At 46.9% G+C, this 17,588-nt stretch overlaps 1 protein-coding gene across 1 annotated transcript in view; it reads right to left on the reverse strand.

Annotated features, from left to right (window-relative positions):
* Nucleotides 1-17,588, reverse strand: part of TNFRSF11A (TNF receptor superfamily member 11a) — a 72,473-nt gene that overhangs the window by 15,740 nt on the left and 39,145 nt on the right. The window contains exons 4-7 of the mRNA XM_060244371.1: nucleotides 15,697-15,840; nucleotides 12,249-12,342; nucleotides 11,258-11,352; nucleotides 6,207-6,314 (exon numbers count right to left, since the gene is read on the reverse strand). Coding sequence (XP_060100354.1) covers nucleotides 6,207-6,314; nucleotides 11,258-11,352; nucleotides 12,249-12,342; nucleotides 15,697-15,840 — 441 coding nt within the window. The remainder of the gene's footprint in view (nucleotides 1-6,206; nucleotides 6,315-11,257; nucleotides 11,353-12,248; nucleotides 12,343-15,696; nucleotides 15,841-17,588) is intronic.

A 17,588-nucleotide genomic window follows, 5' to 3' on the forward strand; every position in this document is an offset into this window, starting at 1 on the left:
AGTCAACCTGGAGCCAGCTGCCTGAAACCAGCTTCCGCTGGGATCGAACTCAGGTCATGAGCAGAGAGCTCAGACTGTAGTACTGCAGCTTTACCACTCTGCGCCACGGGGCTCTTTACAGGTAAGTACAACCGTCCCAGTTCTAGGTTTTTAAAATCTAGAGAGAAACCCTCTCTAGCTAACCTGCGCAAGCGCAGTCCCAATATAGGGGTGCACAGCATGATGGAATACAAATAGCTTTTCAATGCATGATATCTAGGGTTGCCAACCTCCAAGTGCTCCAGGAATAAAAGCAACAGCTCCGTGCACAATAAGCCTCTAACTTTCAATTCCAATAAAGACTATTTCACCAAAAGAATATTTATAAGTCCAATTCTTTACTGATGGCAAATTTTTTTTTTACAAATCCAGGTTTGCTCAAAGTATGCAGAGGATATTCAATAAATAACTTGCTCACACTCAATCCAACAATTAATAGTATACCATTAAGATGCTATTAACTATTGGATTGAGTGTGAGCAAGTTATTTATTGAACGTGAAGCAAAACATTGGCAAAAACCCCTGTAGGTTGGATAAAGCTGTGATGCGAAAGAGGAACACAAACGTGTTATGCCTGTAAGCTGGTATCGGTACTTTAACTTTATGCTGCATACATAGAGCAAACTCGGATTTGTCAAAACAATTTGTGCCATCAGTAAAGAATTGGAAAGGAACACGGAAAGTAGAAAACTAGGAGAAAAATTGCGAAAAAGTGAAAAATTACCAACATTAAATCACTGTTACTCACGAGAAGTACTGATGACACATTGCTTATTATTAATACTATCTAGCAAAATCATTTAACACTTGTACTTTGAAGAAAGCATACCCTGAGAATATGAACACATATATCAATCTGCAATAATTCCATGTATAGTTCTCCTGCACAGGGAAAGCACTTAACACATGAAAATTATAGGAAGGTGCCAGAAATTTCTCATCCAGAAGGACATGTGAATGTGACACGATTCCGGTAAAGTTCGTGTTTCGAATGTGATTCTTCGTCTGACAACAGAGGGTGCTTTTCTGGAACCACAGTTCAATTCATAATATGGTTAGGTCAATTTCAATAGGCAACACTTCTCTATGAGTGGCCAACGTCACAAGCCGAGAGCAATTACCGTATTTTTCGGACCATAAGACGCACTTCCCCCCCCCAAAAAAAAGTGGGGGGGAAAGTGTGTGCGTCTTATGGTCTGAAGGTACGTACCTTCAGGGGGCGAGGGGGCGATCTGCTGCCTCTTCCTCCGATCCGGCGCTTCCCCCGCGCCTGCTTGCCTGGCTCCATCTTCTTCAGGCAAGCGTGGGATCGCTCCACGTGGCCCCAGCGCTTCGCAAGCGCCGGCTGCGGAGGGGGCAGCGTGCTTCCTACTTCCCTGTGTGCCTGCCTTCAGCTGTGATGTTTAAAGCAAGCGCTGGGATCGGAGGGGGGATGGAGCGATCCCAGCGCTTGCTTTAAACATCACAGCTGAAGGCAGGCACACAGGGAAGTAGGAAGCACGCTGCCCCCTCCGCAGCCGGCGCTTGCGAAGCGCTGGGGCCACGTGGAGCGATCCCACGCTTGCCTGAAGAAGATGGAGCCAGGCAAGCAGGCACGGGGGAAGCGCCGGATCGGAGGAAGAGGCAGCGGATCGCCCCCCAGGAGGAAGGTGCGTCTTATCCTCCGGTGCGTCTAATCATCCGAAAAATACGTAATCTGGAACCAGTGCTCTATATGCTATAATGGCAATGTTGCTGATCAGTTAGCTCAAGGCAGGCACTATCGGTTCTCACTTGTCATTTTCACTTCTCATTTTCATGTGTTAAGTGCTTTCCCTGTGCAGGAAACTATACATGGAATTATTGCAGATGCTTTCTTCAAAGTACGAGTGTTAAATGATTTTTCTAGATATTATTAATAATAAGCAATGCGTCATCAGTACTTCTCAAGAGCCCTGTGGCGCAGAGTGGTAAAGCTGCAGTACTGCAGTTGGAGCCCTCTGCTCACGACCTGAGTTTGATCCCGGCGGAAGCTGGGTTCAGGTAGCCGGCTGCAGGTTGACTCAGCCTTCCATCCTTCTGAGGTCGGTAAAATGAGTACTCAGCTTGCTGGGGGGGGGAAGTGTAGATGACTGGGGAAGGCAACAGCAAACCACCCCGTAAAATGTCTGCCATGAAAATATTGTGAAAGCAATGTCACCCCAGAGTTGGAAACGTCTGGTGCTTGCAGTCTTTTACCTTTTTAATCAGTATGTCTCATGAGTAATGTGTAATCAGTACTTCTCATAAAGAAGAAGAAGAAGATATTGGATTTATATCCCGCCCTCCACTCCAAAGAGTCTCAGAGTGGCTCACAATCTCCTTTACCTTCCTCCCCCACAACAGACACCCTGTGAGGTAGATGAAGATCTTGGATTTATATCCCACCCTCCACTCCGAAGAGTCTCAGAGCGGCTCACAATCTCCTTTACCTTCCTCCCCCACAACAGACACTCTGTGAGGTAGATGAAGATATTGGATTTATATCCCGCCCTCCACTCCAAAGAGTCTCAGAGTGGCTCACAATCTCCTTTGCCTTCCTCCCCCACAACAGACACCCTGTGAGGTAGATGAAGATATTGGATTTATATCCCGCCCTCCACTCTGAAGAGTCTCAGAGCGGCTCACAATCTTTTTTACCTTCCTCCCCCACAACAGACACCCTGTGAGGTAGATGAAGATATTGGATTTATATCCCGCCCTCCACTTCGAAGAGTCTCAGAGCGGCTCACAATCTCCTTTGCCTTCCTCCCCCATAACAGACACCCTGGGAGGTAGATGAAGATATTAGATTTATATCCCGCCCTCCACTCCGAAGAGTCTCAGAGCAGCTCCCAATCTCCTTTCCCTTCCTCCCCCACAACGGACACCCTGGGAGGTAGATGAAGATATTGGATTTATATCCTGCCCTCCACTCCGAAGAGTCTCAGAGCAGCTCCCAATCTCCTTTACCTTCCTCCCCCACAACAGACACCCTGTGAGGTGGGTGGGGCTGGAGAGGGCTCTCACAGCAGCTGCCCTTTCAAGGACAACTCCTACGAGAGCTATGGCTGACCCAAGGCCATTCCAGCAGCTGCAAGTGGAGGAGTGGGGAATCAAACCCGGTTCTCCCAGATAAGAGTCCACACACTTAACCACTACACTAAACTGGCTCTCATGAGTAACAGTGATTTAATGTTGATAATTTTTCACTTCTAACACAGTTTTCTCCCAGTCTCCAAGTGCTGGCTAAAGATCTCCCGCTATTACAATTGATCTCCAGGTGACAGAGGTCAGTTTATCCAGAGAAAATGGCTGCTTTGGAGAGTGGACTGTATGGAAGTCCCTCATCGAAGTCCCTCCCCTCCCCAAACCCCACCCTCCTCAGGTTCCACCCCCAAAATCTCCAGTTGTTACCCAACTCAGAGCTGACAACCCCAATGATGGCCCATGTTTGTCTTTCACTGGGAAAAAAACCTAGCCGCTACTACCTGTGAGGAACAGTATTTCCGTTTACATTGATCTGTCAAGTATATAATTATAATCAGGGCCTTTTTTTGTAGCAGGAACTCCTTTGCATATTAAGCCACCTCACCCCCACCCAATGTAGCCAGTCCTTCTGGAGCTTATGGTAGGCCCTGTACTAAGAGCCCTGTAAGCTCTTACAGGATTGGCAATATCAGGGGTATGTGGCCTAATATGCAAAAGAGTTCCTACTACAAAAAAGCCCTAATTATAATATTAGGCCTCCCTCAGTTTGCAGAAATGCAAGTAAAAATAGAAACTTCCATTAATCAAAAAAACCCCTCTTAATTCAGAGTCAAACCCTAGATGACAAGTGTGAACAGAGACAGAAATTTGTCTCGCAAGTGACCAAACTTTTCAAAAGTTTGGAGAAGGGTTATTGGTTTCCACTCTGTCCAAAATATTACTGCTGCCCACGAAACCACTTAAAACTATCCCTGCATGCATGTAAACTGACTCATGGCCTCACCCACAATCCAGTAAAAACCAAAATACTTGGAAGTGAGCCTCTTTTGAGCAGCCGAAAGAGCACCAAACCAGCTCTGCTTCCAGTATTTTAACTTAAAAGAGTTGTATAGCCCAATCTTGTCAGATCATAGAGGCGAAGCAGGGTGGGGACTTGCATGAGAGACCACAAGGAAAACTCTGCAGAGGAAGGCAACGGCAAACCAGCTCCGTTTCTTGCTTGCCTTCAAAGCTCCTTGCTGGGTTGCCATAAATATAGATTGCAACTCGAAGGCATGTATGTATGTACATCGATCTGTGGTTGCCACAGAAGCCAAAAGCTCCAGTCTCTTGGGAACTTTGGGAGAGCTCAGGGGAAGAGCACACTGTGATGGACAACTAACTGCAGATGCATTATACTGCTCTGGGAACCTTCATTGACCTTGGTTCAAATGGAATTCTGCTGTTGACCTGAGGGAGCAGCAGTTGAGAGTTAGGAAGGAGGGGAGTGAAGGATTGAGAAGGATCTTGAAAGAGGAAAGTGAAACCAGTTATCCTTCCCTGAGGGAAACAGCACCTAGGAAAGGCAAGGTGATCCCCGTTAAGTATTAAAGAAGGAAAATTGAAACCTATGTGTATATTCCTGTCTCCATGGTCTTCAGAAATTTTGTGGCAAATAAGCTCGTGCCTGTTTATCTAAGGAGTGACAGCCAAGTGATCTCTCTCAGCAGCATTGTTCCCTCTAAGCTGCAGAGTCTTGTGAACAAAAATTCTACTTTGTGAGCTACTGGCATTAAAGTTGTGAGCTACTGCATAAATTGTTGTGCTCTGGGATCATCCCTCCTAAGCAAAGACAAAAATCTGTGAGCTGGAGGCTAAAAATCTGTGAACTAGCTCATGCTAACTCAGCTTAGAGGGAACACTGCTCAGCAGTTATAAATGCCTCTTGGTAGATCAAAACAGCTACATTCTAGTGACAAAAGTATCTACTGTTTATAGTTATATGAAGTTTCCCTCATTCCTGTTGCCTTTTCACCTGTCCAGCTTAAACCTGCAACCCTCCTGACAATTTGATTTGACTATTCTCCTGTAAAAATGAAAGTAAAAGTGTGTTGTGAATTAACATCAGCTTCTTGTGTGCATAATCAGACATATACCAGTGAAGGGTTTTTGGTTCCTCAGTGTCCTAGGATGGGTCAGAATATATCTGTATATATTTTAAAAATTGGGGGGGGGGGTGAAGACAGAGATAAACGAAGAAGCAGAAGCTGCTCAGCTAAGAAAAACGTAAGTAGGGAACAATCATATTGGCTGGCAAAGAGGTCTCAAATTCAACCCCTGATGTTGCCAGTTAAAGGATCTCAGGTAGGAGACAACAGGAAAGAACTTTCTGTGCCTGAGACCTGTGAGAGCCACTGTCGGAGCAGCCTTGTGATGAGGCTTGTGAAGAGGCAATCTTACATGCGATAGAGGCACAGGGTGTTCCATTCCACAAGGTAATACCATTCATTTCAATTGAGGAAACGGTTCTGCAAGGGCAAAGAAGTGCACACATGCGGTCTCACTGCTGGCATGGGTCAGGGAGAGGGAGAACATGAGTTGCACAAGAGCAGCGAACTGGACAGCTTTGCAAGGGCAGTAATTTCCCCTTCATTTTAATGGTCTCTCAAGAGGAGGAACTTCCCAATGGATTGTGCCCAGACTGTAGAAATACCCAGGAACTTCCCAATGGATTGTGCCCAGACTGTAGAAATACCCAGGGGTGGAATTCTAGCAGGAGCGCCTTTGCATATTAGGCCACACCCCCATGATGTAGCCAATCCTCCAAGAGCTTACAAGGCTCTTTTTTGTAAGCTCCAGGAGGATTGGCTACATCATGGGTTTGAGGCTTAACATGCAAAGGAGCTCCTGATGGAATCCCACCCCTGGAAATACCGTTTTTTTGTATTTGGAGGAGGAGGAGACTAGTCCGTGTGGCAGTTTGTAGACGGGATACAGCTTCAGGTTAACAGAGTGTATTTGTGAACAATATTGCATATTTGCGAACGTGCAGAACTCAAAAAACACACGACAGATTAATTTGGAAAAAAGAAACTACTCTCCGCTGGCTTAAAGGGAGCAGGATAAGGTGGCTACAAGAGAAAACGCACAGCTGAAATGCAACCACCCACATGAGAAAGCACCGCCAGAAGCCACCTACCTGTCCATACTTTCCTCTTATTTCGATAGTACACGGCAAGGACAGCAATGCCGACCAAGGCAACTAGGAGGAGTGGAGCAAGCAGCATATAAAATAATTGGTTTGTTTCTGGAAAATGAACAACAACAGAAAAAAAAATTAGAGCAGTCTGTAGTAAGCTTACAGGAAAATAAGGTTTATACGAACAGAGCTTTTTCCTGTAGGGGAAAAAAACAGCGGGAACTCATTTGCATATTAGGCCACGCACCCCTGATGCCAAGTCAGCTGGAACTGCGTTCCTGTGCATTCCTGATTTTAAAAACCCTGCTAACGAAGCTGCCAGACAGCTTAATATCTTTGTATTTTTAAAAAAGGAAAAACAAAAGAGGAGTTGAATTTATTTCCCACCCTTCACTTGGAGCCTCAGAGTGGTTTTACAATCTCCTTTCCCTTCCTCTCCCCACAACAGACACTCTGTGAGGTAGGTGGAGCTGAGAGAACTCTCCAAGAACTGCTTTTGAGAGGAACAGCTCTGCTGAGAACTGTGACTGACCCAAGGTCACCCAGCAGCTGCATGTGGAGGAGTGGGGAATCCAACCTGGTTCTCCAGATTAGAGTACACCGCTCCTCACCACTACACCAAACTGGCTCTTTCAGTATTGGGCTTCCAATATTAAACTTCATGTCTGAATCATTGTTACAATCCGTGATCATTTTGGGAAGTACGTAAGGCAAAACTGGAAATAACATCACTACGTTACCAGTCTACCACAGTATCAGTTAGAGTACATGCAAAAAAAAAAAAAAGATATGGCTTGAATCCTGACTAGAATTTCTGTGAGTGCAAAGGGGGGGGGGGGGGACAATTGTTGCTGACCCACCTTCCAGCAACCCCCTCCCCCCCCCAAGTGCTGCTCAAAGGGGAGGGGAACCCTGGAAGAAGAAGAAAAAGAAGACCCCGCCCTTCCCTCTGAATCAGAGTCTCAGAGTGGCTTACAATCTCCTTTACTTTCTTCCCTCACAACAGACACCCTGTGAGGTAGGTGGGCAGGGCCGGTGCATGGGAGTAGGCAAAGTAGGCAGTTGCCTAGAGTGCCACCTTGCCCAGAGGTGCCCCTCCCTGACGCATGACTCTGGCTCCTGACCGCTGTCCCCTTGTCCTCTCCCATCACCAAGCTGCCCTCAGCAAAGCCAAGCCACCCCGTCTCCCCAATGTGTGACTTGGCCTCCCACCGCATCCTATCCTGCCACCCTCCTTCCTAACATGGCCGGCACGCACTTATTCTCACAATTTTTTTTATAAAATCAGAAAATTAAAAATGTGAAAAAGTTTCAAGTTTGGTGCTCTTCAATTTCTCTATATTTTTTAATAATGGGGGGGGGGGGGGCGCTAGTGGGTGATTCGCCTAGGGCACCAGAAAGCCTAGCGCCGGCCCTGTAGGTGGGGTTGAGAGAGCTCTAACAGAAGCTGCCCTTTCAAGGACAACTCTGGTAAGAGCTATGGCTGACCCAAGGCCATTCCAGCAGCTGCAAGTGGAGGAGTGGGGAATCAAACCCGGTTCACTTAACCACTACACCAAACTGGCTTTGCAGACATAGCATGAGGGTGAAGTCTCATTGCAGGGTGAGGGAGATTAGTGAAAACTGCCCTGTTTGTGGAAATCCTAGGCAGGAGCAAGCCACTGTTACATAAATCCTGATTTGCCAGAGCAACCACTGAAAGTAGGGGGTGTTCCTTTGGATCTTTGGAGAGCCAGTTTGGTGTAGTGGTTAAGTGTGTGGACTCTTATCTGGGAGAACTGGGTTTGATTCCCCACTCCTCCACTTGCACCTGCTGGAATGGTCTTGGGTCAGCCATAGCTCTCTTATCTGGGAGAACCGGGTTTGATTCCCCACTCCTCCACTTACACCTGCTGGAATGGCCTTGGATCAGCCATAGCTCTGGCAGAGGTTGTCCTTGGAAGGGCAGTTGTGAGAGCTCTCTCAGTCCCACCCACCTCACAAGGTGTCTGTTGTGGGTGGGGGGGAAGGTAAAGGAGATTGTAGGCCGCTCTGAGACTCTGTCCTTGAAAGGGCAGCTGCTGTGAGAGCCCTCTCCAGCCCCACCCACCTCACAGGATGTCTCTTGTGGGGGAGGAAGGGAAAGGAGATTGTGAGCCGCTCTGAGACTCTGTCCTTGAAAGGGCAGCTGCTATGAGAGCCCTCTCCCCCCACCCACCTCACAGGGTGTCTGTTGTGGGGGAGGAAGGGAAAGGAGATTGTGAGCCGCTCTGAGACTCTGTCCTTGAAAGGGCAGCTGCTGTGAGAGCCCTCTCCAGCCCCACCCACCTCACAGGGTGTCTGTTGTGGGGGAGGAAGGTAAAGGAGATTGTGAGCCGCTCTGAGACTCTGTCCTTGAAAGGGCAGCTGCTGTGAGAGCCCTCTCCAGCCCCACCCACCTCACAGGGTGTCTGTTGTGGGGGAGGAAGGTAAAGGAGATTGTGAGCCGCTCTGAGACTCTGTCCTTGAAAGGGCAGCTGCTGTGAGAGCCCTCTCCAGCCCCACCCACCTCACAAGGTGTCTGTTGTGGGTGGGGGGGGGAAGGTAAAGGAGATTGTGAGCCGCTCTGAGACTCTGTCCTTGAAATGGCAGCTGCTGTGAGAGCCCTCTCAGCCCCACCCACCTCACATGGTGTCTGTTGTGGGGGAGGAAGAGAAAGGAGATTGTGAGCCGCTCTGAGACTCTTCGGAGTGGAGGGCGGGATATAAATCCAATATCTTCATCTTTCTAAGCTGAAATCATTCCCCAAATTTGCTCTTTCTTTCAGTTTGGGGATAACTGAAATGGCAAAAAGCACTCCTGAAATTTGTATCCCCAAATTTCCAACATTTTTGTTGACTTGCAGCTGTTATTTCGGCTTGCTCTGTAATCAAGGAGGGTAAACTTGGTGTTAGAATCAGGAAACCAAGACTGATGCCAGTGTTTTCAGTGGGACACAGACCAAACATCTAGAGTGCTGGGAAATCTGGTATTCACAGCCTGGACACCAAGTCTACCACCCACAGAAGCAGCAGGCGCTCACCTGGCCTCAGGGCCGGCTCACCCACTAGACAAACTAGGCGGTTGCCTAGGGCGCCAGCAGGGTGGGGGCACCAAATTCGATCTTCCCCCCTGAGCAAATGCCTAGTTTGCCCAGTCCCCAGCATCCTCCTCCCTCCCTCCCTTCCCCACCCCATGTCTATTTCAATGCCCTGAACTGCAGTCAAGCTCTGCATTCCCGGGTTATCTAAAGGCACCCCCCCCCCGCCGATCAGCTGACCAGCGGGTAAAACCACGCGGCATGCTCACTGTTCATCAGCAGCAACAGGAAGGACGAGTGTCCTGGATGGGAAGGAAGTGGGGAGGAGTCAGCGGTGGCGGCCACCCTTTCAAGAAGCTGGTCCTTCCTGTTGCTGCTGATGGACAGTGAGAGCGCTGTGCAGTTTTACCCACCTATCAGCTAATTGGCGGAGGGGGGCAACTTTAGATAGCCCAGGAACGCAGCACTTGACCACTGGCGGTGCGAGGGGGGTGAGGTGGCACAAGAGGCTCTGTGGAGGGAGGCAGTGACTGCAAGTCTGCCTAGGGCGCCATGCACCCTCGGGTCGGTGCTGCCTGGCCCGCATCTAGAGCAGGGGAGTCAAACATGTGGCCTGGGGGTTGAATCAGGCCTCTGGAGGGCTCCTATCAGGCCTCTAAGCAACTGCTTTGCAAGGCTTGCTCAATCGTACATGAGCTACAGAGCAAAACCTCTACTTTCTCCATTGGCTGTGGCTCCCCCCTCGGAGAAGAAGGGGGGGGGGGAGGCAGCGCTTGGTGTGCCAGGCTCTCTCAACCACACAGCACTGCTACTGAGCCAAGCCTCTCTTCCTTCTATTGGCTGAGGCTCCCTCCCCATCCTGGTTCCCTGGGGAAGGAAGGAAAGAGACAGAGCTTCCTTTGCCCAGTTCCCTGGGTCCCATAGGAGAAATACGAAGAAAAAGCCATTAAGACCAATGAGTGCTAATGTTTTAAGCATGTTTTAAGGGTTTTTTAAAAAATTAATTGTGTTTGTCTGTGTCCTTTATAAAATTTATATCTCTGCTACCTAATCTTAAATAGGTACACACATGGCCCTGCCCAACAAGGTCTCATTTATGTCAGATCCGACCATCATGCGTTTGACACCCCTGATCTAGAGGCTACGTTTATCAATCCTCAGTATTCCTGAATGAGAGTAAAATTACCTGGAATGGATTCCAAGAATGATATCGATAGTACTGACAGTTTAAGATAGCTGTAATCATTATCTTTCTGAAATACTGAAACAAAATTCAAATCGCTTTTTGGAAGTGCAGACTCCTAACCACAACTAATCTGTGGTCCATCAACTTCTAGCGGAGAAAAAATAGTATGCATCTAACTGCTGAGCAGTCAGGTTAAAACGGATAAAAGGAAGTACTTCTTCACCCAAAGGGTGATTAACACATGGAATTCACTGCCACAGGACGTGGTGGCGGCTACAAGCACAGCCAGCTTTAAGAGGGGATTGGATAAGAATATGGAGCAGAGGTCCAACAGTGGCTATTAGCCATAGTGTGTGTGTGTGTGTATATATATATACACACACACACACACACACACACACATATAATGACCACTGTGTGACGCAGAGTGTTGGACTGGATGGGCCATTGGCCTGATCCAACATGGCTTCTCTTATGTTCTTATGTGACACAGAGTGTTGGACTGGATGGGCCACTGGCCTGATCCAACAGGGCTTCTCTTATGTTCTTATGTGACACAGAGTGTTGGACTGGATGGGCCACTGGCCTGATCCAACATGGCTTCTCTTATGTTCTTATCTGACAGAGTGTTGGACTGGGTGGGCCACTGGCCTGATCCAGAATGGCTTCTCTTATGTTCTTCTTTAAGACTAGCATCTTACTGCAGATCCGACATAACTCTGCTCCTATTTTAGACAAATTATCACCAGTCTTATGAATCACTGAGTTTGCTTTTTTAGCCCTCACTACTAATTAACCAAATAGATCCTTATGCACTATTAAATTTACCGTCTCGTGAATCTATACTCTTCAGAAGCTGCTCACAAACCACATCAGACCGATCAGTGCCAGGAATTTTCTCCTCAGTCCCAAATGCCGTACAGCTTCAGAAGAAATGGAGAGGGGAAAAAATAAAGAAATACCATGATTAATCATACGGGACAGGGCTACTGAAATGATGATGATGGATTTATATCCTGCCCTCCACTCCGAATCTGAGAGTCTCAGAGAGGCTTACAATCTCCTTTATCTTCCTCCCTCACAGCAGACACCTTGTGAGGTGAGTGGGGCTGAGAGGGCTCTCATAGCAACTGCCCTTTCAAGGACAACTCCTGCCAGAGCTATGGCTGACCCAAGGCCATTCCAGCAGCTGCAAGTGGAGGAGTGGGGAATCAAACCCGGTTCTCTCAGATAAGTGTCCGCACGCTTAACCACTACACCAAACGCTCTCATACAAGAAATACAAGAACAGACTGTGTTGCTCAGATATGTGGCTTTAAACGGAAGGTCATGTATCTTCTTGTCCAGACCTGGATGGTTTAGCCTAGCCTCATCTTATCAGATCATGGAATCATAGAGTTGGAAGAGACCCCCAGGGTCATCAAGTCCAACTCCCTGCACAAAGCAGGAGATTCACAAATATCTCCCCCTGAAGCTAAGAAGTTTCAACCTTGCCGGCAGGAGGTATCTTCTTAATCTTTTTCCCCTTGCAAATGTCTAGGCAAATACAACTTGTGATGTGCTGCTGTTATGCTGTACGTTATTAATTTCAGGATCTCACAGCACAAACAGGACAATTTAAAACTGTATAAATCCCTATGGTTTAAATATTCGTTTTACCTTTCAAACATCAGCTGTTATCAATGGCAGGTTATTAAATATTACACAAACAGCCTCCACGTGTCATAACGTGGGAGGAAAAAACTCAATGTCATTGAGTTTACTCAGTCTAACAACTGCTATTTTAGTACAGCAGCAGAGGTCTAAGTATCACACTTACTTCGTCCAGGATTTACAGTCCTCAGTCGAGGAAGAGATATTAGAAAAATACCCCGCAGGACATGGTAGGCATACGGCGTCCTTGTCCTCTTGTACTATAAGAAAAATGATAAACAACAGTGATGAGTAGAGTGGATGGGACAAAACATTTTGAACCATACAGAAGAGTGGTACTGAAATATCTCAAATAAATACATTGCCACTGAGCTTTTTCTGCACACATAAACACATGAAACTGGCCCATCAAGGTTACTATTGGCTGCTCAGACTGCTAATGGCTCTCTGGGGCCCTGCCACTAGGCAAACGAGGCAATTGCTTAGGGCGCTGGCCTTCTGGGGGCACCAAATTGGTGCCCCCCATGTGACTTGGTGATGTTATCAGTGTGGGGGGGGGGGGGTGCCAGAAGCTAACCTTGCCTAGAGTGCCAGACATCTAGGGCAAGCCCTGCTCAGGTGCAGTCCTTTCACATCACCTACTGCCTCATCCATTTAACTGGACATATCAGGGACTGAACTGGCATATTCTGCATGCCAAGCAGATGCTGCACTACTGAGCCATGGCTCCTCCACAGACTGGCAAGGTGTTAATTACAGTGCAGCAGGGAAACCTTGTTTTGCTTTTACAGCAATTGTTTTGCATGAGATTTCCTGCTCCCTCCATTTGCTATATAGAATGTGGTCCAGAAACCGCCAGTATTACATTAGACTTATACAGGGCTATTTTTGTAGGAAAATCCCAGCAGGAACTCATTTGCATATTAGGCCACACCCCCTGGCATCACCATTTTTTCACATAGGACTTTTTTGTAGAAAAAGCCCAACAGGGTTGCATTTGCATATTAGGCCACACCTCCTGACACAGAATTGTGTTCCTGTGCGTTCCTGCTCAAAAAAAGACCTGGACTTATAGCTCTCCCTCACCTGCATAGTAAAGCTCAAGACAGATAAAAACAATTACAATTTAAAACATCATACAGAACGATCCTATACAATTATCAAAGTATCAAGCCGACGCACATAAAACGAATGCAACATAAAAATCAATAACACTGAATACCAGCGGGGTTTCTCAGTTGATGATCTGAGATCCCTCGGATTTTACTCTGCCAAATCTCTTGTCAAGCAAAGATCAGTGTATTCAAACTGACAGGGGACCAATAGGCAAACTGAGAATTTCTGCGATTTATAAACAGTTATTTCCCTCACCTCTGGCATCTTCTCCATATTTTGTTAATTTAACTAATTTCAAGTATCAAAAGGCTTTCACTAGGGCTCGCTTTGATAGCTTGCCATTACTGGCCAATGAAGCAGAAGTCTAAGTATCACACTTACTTAGCTGTTTTAAATCAGGCATGTCAAACTCATATGTTATGAGGGCCAGATCTGACATAAATGAGACCTTGTCAGGCCGTGCATGTCATAAAATGTAATGCCAGGTAGCAAAGATATAAACTGTATAAAGGACACAGACAAACCCAAAGATTTTTTAAAAGCTTAAAATAAAACATGCTTAAAACACTAGCACTCGTTGGTCTTAAAAGTGCTTTCTTTGTATTTCTCTTGTGGGATCCAGGGAGCTGGGCAAAGGAAGCTCTGGCTCTTTCCTTTCTTCCCCAGGGGACTAGGAAGAGAAGGAGCCTCAGCCAATAGAAGGAAGAGAGGCTTGGCTCAGTAGCTCTGCTGTGCGATTGAGAGAGCCTGGCAAAGCAAGCTCTCTCTCCCCACCTTCCTCCCCAAGGGAGGAACCTCAGCCAATGGAGAAAATAAAGGTTTTGCTCTGTAGCTCCTGTGCAATTGAGCAAGCCTGGCAAAGCAAGCTGTGATGCAAAAGGAAGCAAGATAGAGGGAGCAGGAACCAGATGACAGCCTGTTGCTCGGGGGCCTGACAGGAGCCCTCCGAGGGCCTGATTCGGCCCCCGGGCTGCATGTTTGACACCCCTGATTTATACGGATACCAAATGAGAAAAGAGCTTGCCCTTGTGATCAAACGTCTGTTGAAGGCCTCTCTCATATTGCATTTTATAGTGTAAAACATGAGACTGAACGAAATAGGTTTCTGTGTACCGTTGGAAGGTTGGACCAAAAAAAAAATTATAGTAGTATTCCAACTGTCAGATAGAGATAAATATATTAGTTTCCAAGTGGCAAGATTTTGTGGCTGCCATTACAGATTTTTTTTAAAAAATGAGTAGTGAGATATATTGACTACTGTCCTTTTTTTTTTACCACTCTGGGTTATTTGTTTCATTGAGATGTTCTTGTATAAATTTTAAATTCTTATAATTTATTACTGTTACTTTAGTTTAACTTTTATTGTGATTTATATAATTTTATTGTTGTCTTGAATGTTTTGAGTTTTCTTCCCTACTGTTAAATCTAGTTGTTAGTTGCTATGGTATTTTGTTGCAAATGTAATAAAGATTGACTGACTGATTGAATACCAGTGGGGGGAAAGAGGAGGGGGGAGTGGCAGAGCAGATGAGCCATCGCTAGGCCTCACCCATCGACCTGGTGGAACATCCCTGTCTTGCAGGCCGTGAGACACTGTCTCAAATCCTGCAGGGCCTGGGTCACGCTAGACCAGGGGTGGCCAAACTGTGGCTCTTTTACACATATTGTGTGGCTCTCGAAGCTCCCCCCCACCCCCATCAGCCAGCTTTGAGAGAGCGTTTGTGGAGAGCCAGTTTGGTGTAGTGGTTAAGTGTGCAGACTCTTATCTGGGAGAACCAGGTTTGATTCCCCACTCCTCCACCTGTACCTGCTGGAATGGCCTTGGGTCAGCCATAGCTCTGGCAGAGGTCGTCCTTGAAAGGGCAGCTGCTGTGAGAGCCTTCTCAGCCCCACTTACCTCACAGGGTGTCTGTTGTGGGGGGAGAAGATATAGGAGATTGTAAGCCGCTCTGAGTCTCTGATTCAGAGAGAAAGGCGGGGTATAAATCTGCAATCTTCTTTAAAGCACTTCTCCAAGTCAAGCCAGCCAGTGGCTTGGAGAAGGCATTTAAAATTAAAGTTGCTTTCTTTCCACCTCTCCCTTCCTCCCCTCCCCCATCTATTTGCTTTCTTTCCACCTTTCTTTCCATTTTTTCTGTCCTCCCTTCCCTCCTGGCGGCTCTCAAACATCTGATGTTCAAGCCTTGCGTCTCTCAAACATCTGACATTTATTCTACGTGGCTCTTGTGTTAGGCAAGTTTGGCCACCCCTGCGCTAGACAGAGAGTTCCACCAGGTTAGAGCCAGAGCAAGAACTTCGTTGGGGTTGGATTCTCAGGTGAAGACAGACATCTTGAAGCGTGATGCAGGAGCTCTGAACGGGCATCCTCTGGTCCAAAAACAAAGGGAACAGAAGGTTTTTGATTGTTTGCCTGCTCAAGACCAGTTCTCCCACCTTCAAAATGCTTCTTTCTATGTCTGTCTTCACCTTGCACGTCAACAACAGCATCAAAGCCTTACTGGGATACTTCACTCCAAAGCCCAGAGGACATTTTGTGTTTCGCCGACAGCAGTCGCAGTCTTCGTTCCAATGGTAGCCAGCTGTGCAAGCACACAGTCGATGGAACGTGCTGTTTCCCGGGTGCACTTCTATTAAAGCTTTCCCTTGAAACAAAATGACAAGAACAAACGGGAGAGGTTAACACTAGAGTTGTGCTTCCTTCCTTCAAAAGGCACAGCATGACACAAAGGGGGGTTCACACCACAGATACGCCAGCCTGAAAATCCATGTTGGTTGCAGCTCATGCCGTTTCCCTGTTAGTATATGATCACTTGGGATACATCACACTGTGATTCACGCTGGCACAAAACAAGGAGAGGAGTCTCTGTGAGAGAGGAACGATGCAACCCCACCTCCATAGGGCAGGGGTGGCTAAACTTGCTTAGTGTAAGAGCCGCATAGAATAAATGTCAGATGTTTGAGAGCTGCAAGGAAGGAAGGAAAGCAGGCAAGCAAGCAAATAGATGGGTGGAGGGAGGGACAGGTGAAAAGAAATTAACTTTAACTTTGAACACATTCTCCTGAACAGCTAAATCTATGGGTCTCTTCTTCCCTTGCATTCCTCTCCTCTGCCCCTCCCCACCTGCCTTCTGCCCACATCCCTCCCCTATCCAAAGCTAATTTCTAAGACAGGGTGTGTAATGAGCGACCGTCTCCTTTCGCCCACCCCAAATCCAGTGTCTGGACTTGCATTTTACTGGTAGAGGCATGATATTGCTACAGTGCGGAAAAGAGCCTGGCTTATATAAACATAATGACAATATTTCTAAAGCCTGTATGTGGCTAGGTGCCATAAATGAGAAATACAAAACCAGCGCTACCCGGTGTGGAATTGTGCTTAGAATGCCAGACCAGGATCTGGGAGATGCAGGTTCCGAATACCCAGCGATTATGGAAACTTGCCGGACGACTCCTGGCAAGTCACACACTCCCAGCCTAACCTACCTTACAAGGCAGTTGTGAGAATTAAATGGAGGAGAGGAAAACAACAAACTACTTTTGCTTCCCATTGAGAGGCAAGGGATGTTAGCAGTCAGACCCCTTTTCCTGCAGATGGGCAGTTTGGCGCTTAAGAGAGAGAGAAAAACACCTTTTTTAGATATCACCCCAAAACTGTATGTGCAGGGCACTGCTTAGCCTAAGAGTGAAACTAAAATGGAGCTGGTACAAACAAAACGGATTTTGGTCAGGTAAAAGCATGGGAAAATATTGTGGAAGGTGAACCAGAATGGCTGGCTCACTAACGACTTTTCTCCCCGCCCTAAAAAGACGCATAATTTAAACAATGAATTACCAGAGAAAACATTATCTCACCTTGGATTAACCTTGTCCACACCCAGTCACACTTTCCCTCACCCATTTACCTTGATTACGCAATATTTAACACTATTCATACAACCTGGTAGTTTCTGCCATCCTGGATGCAAGAGCACTGAAGAACATTCACATCTTTAATTCACATTGTGTAAATCCATCAGGTTCCCCCCAAGTCTTGTCTATCCCTTGAAAAGCCATCAAGTTATTGTTTTGGGTGCAAGAGCACTGAAGAACATTCACATCTTTAATTCACATTGTGTAAATCCATCAGGTTCCCCCCAAGTCTTGTCTATCCCTTGAAAAGCCATCAAGTTATTGTTTTGGGGGCAAGCATGTCAGCCTGCCCTCAGGAAGCATTTTGCCCTGTATCTGGAGTACACAGCCAGCAGTCTTTGTGGGTGTGTTCTTTACATTAGCCTCACATCCCCACTCATGTGTGGGTCCTCACCTCTCCTCTGTGAATTGCTGGCCATTTCGCTTACTGCCTTCCACGGACCTCACTCTCTGAGATTGGTAAATATTACCTTCCCTGAAA

Source organism: Heteronotia binoei, chromosome 7 (genome assembly GCF_032191835.1).
Source record: "Heteronotia binoei isolate CCM8104 ecotype False Entrance Well chromosome 7, APGP_CSIRO_Hbin_v1, whole genome shotgun sequence".
NCBI classification, from domain to species: domain Eukaryota; kingdom Metazoa; phylum Chordata; class Lepidosauria; order Squamata; family Gekkonidae; genus Heteronotia; species Heteronotia binoei.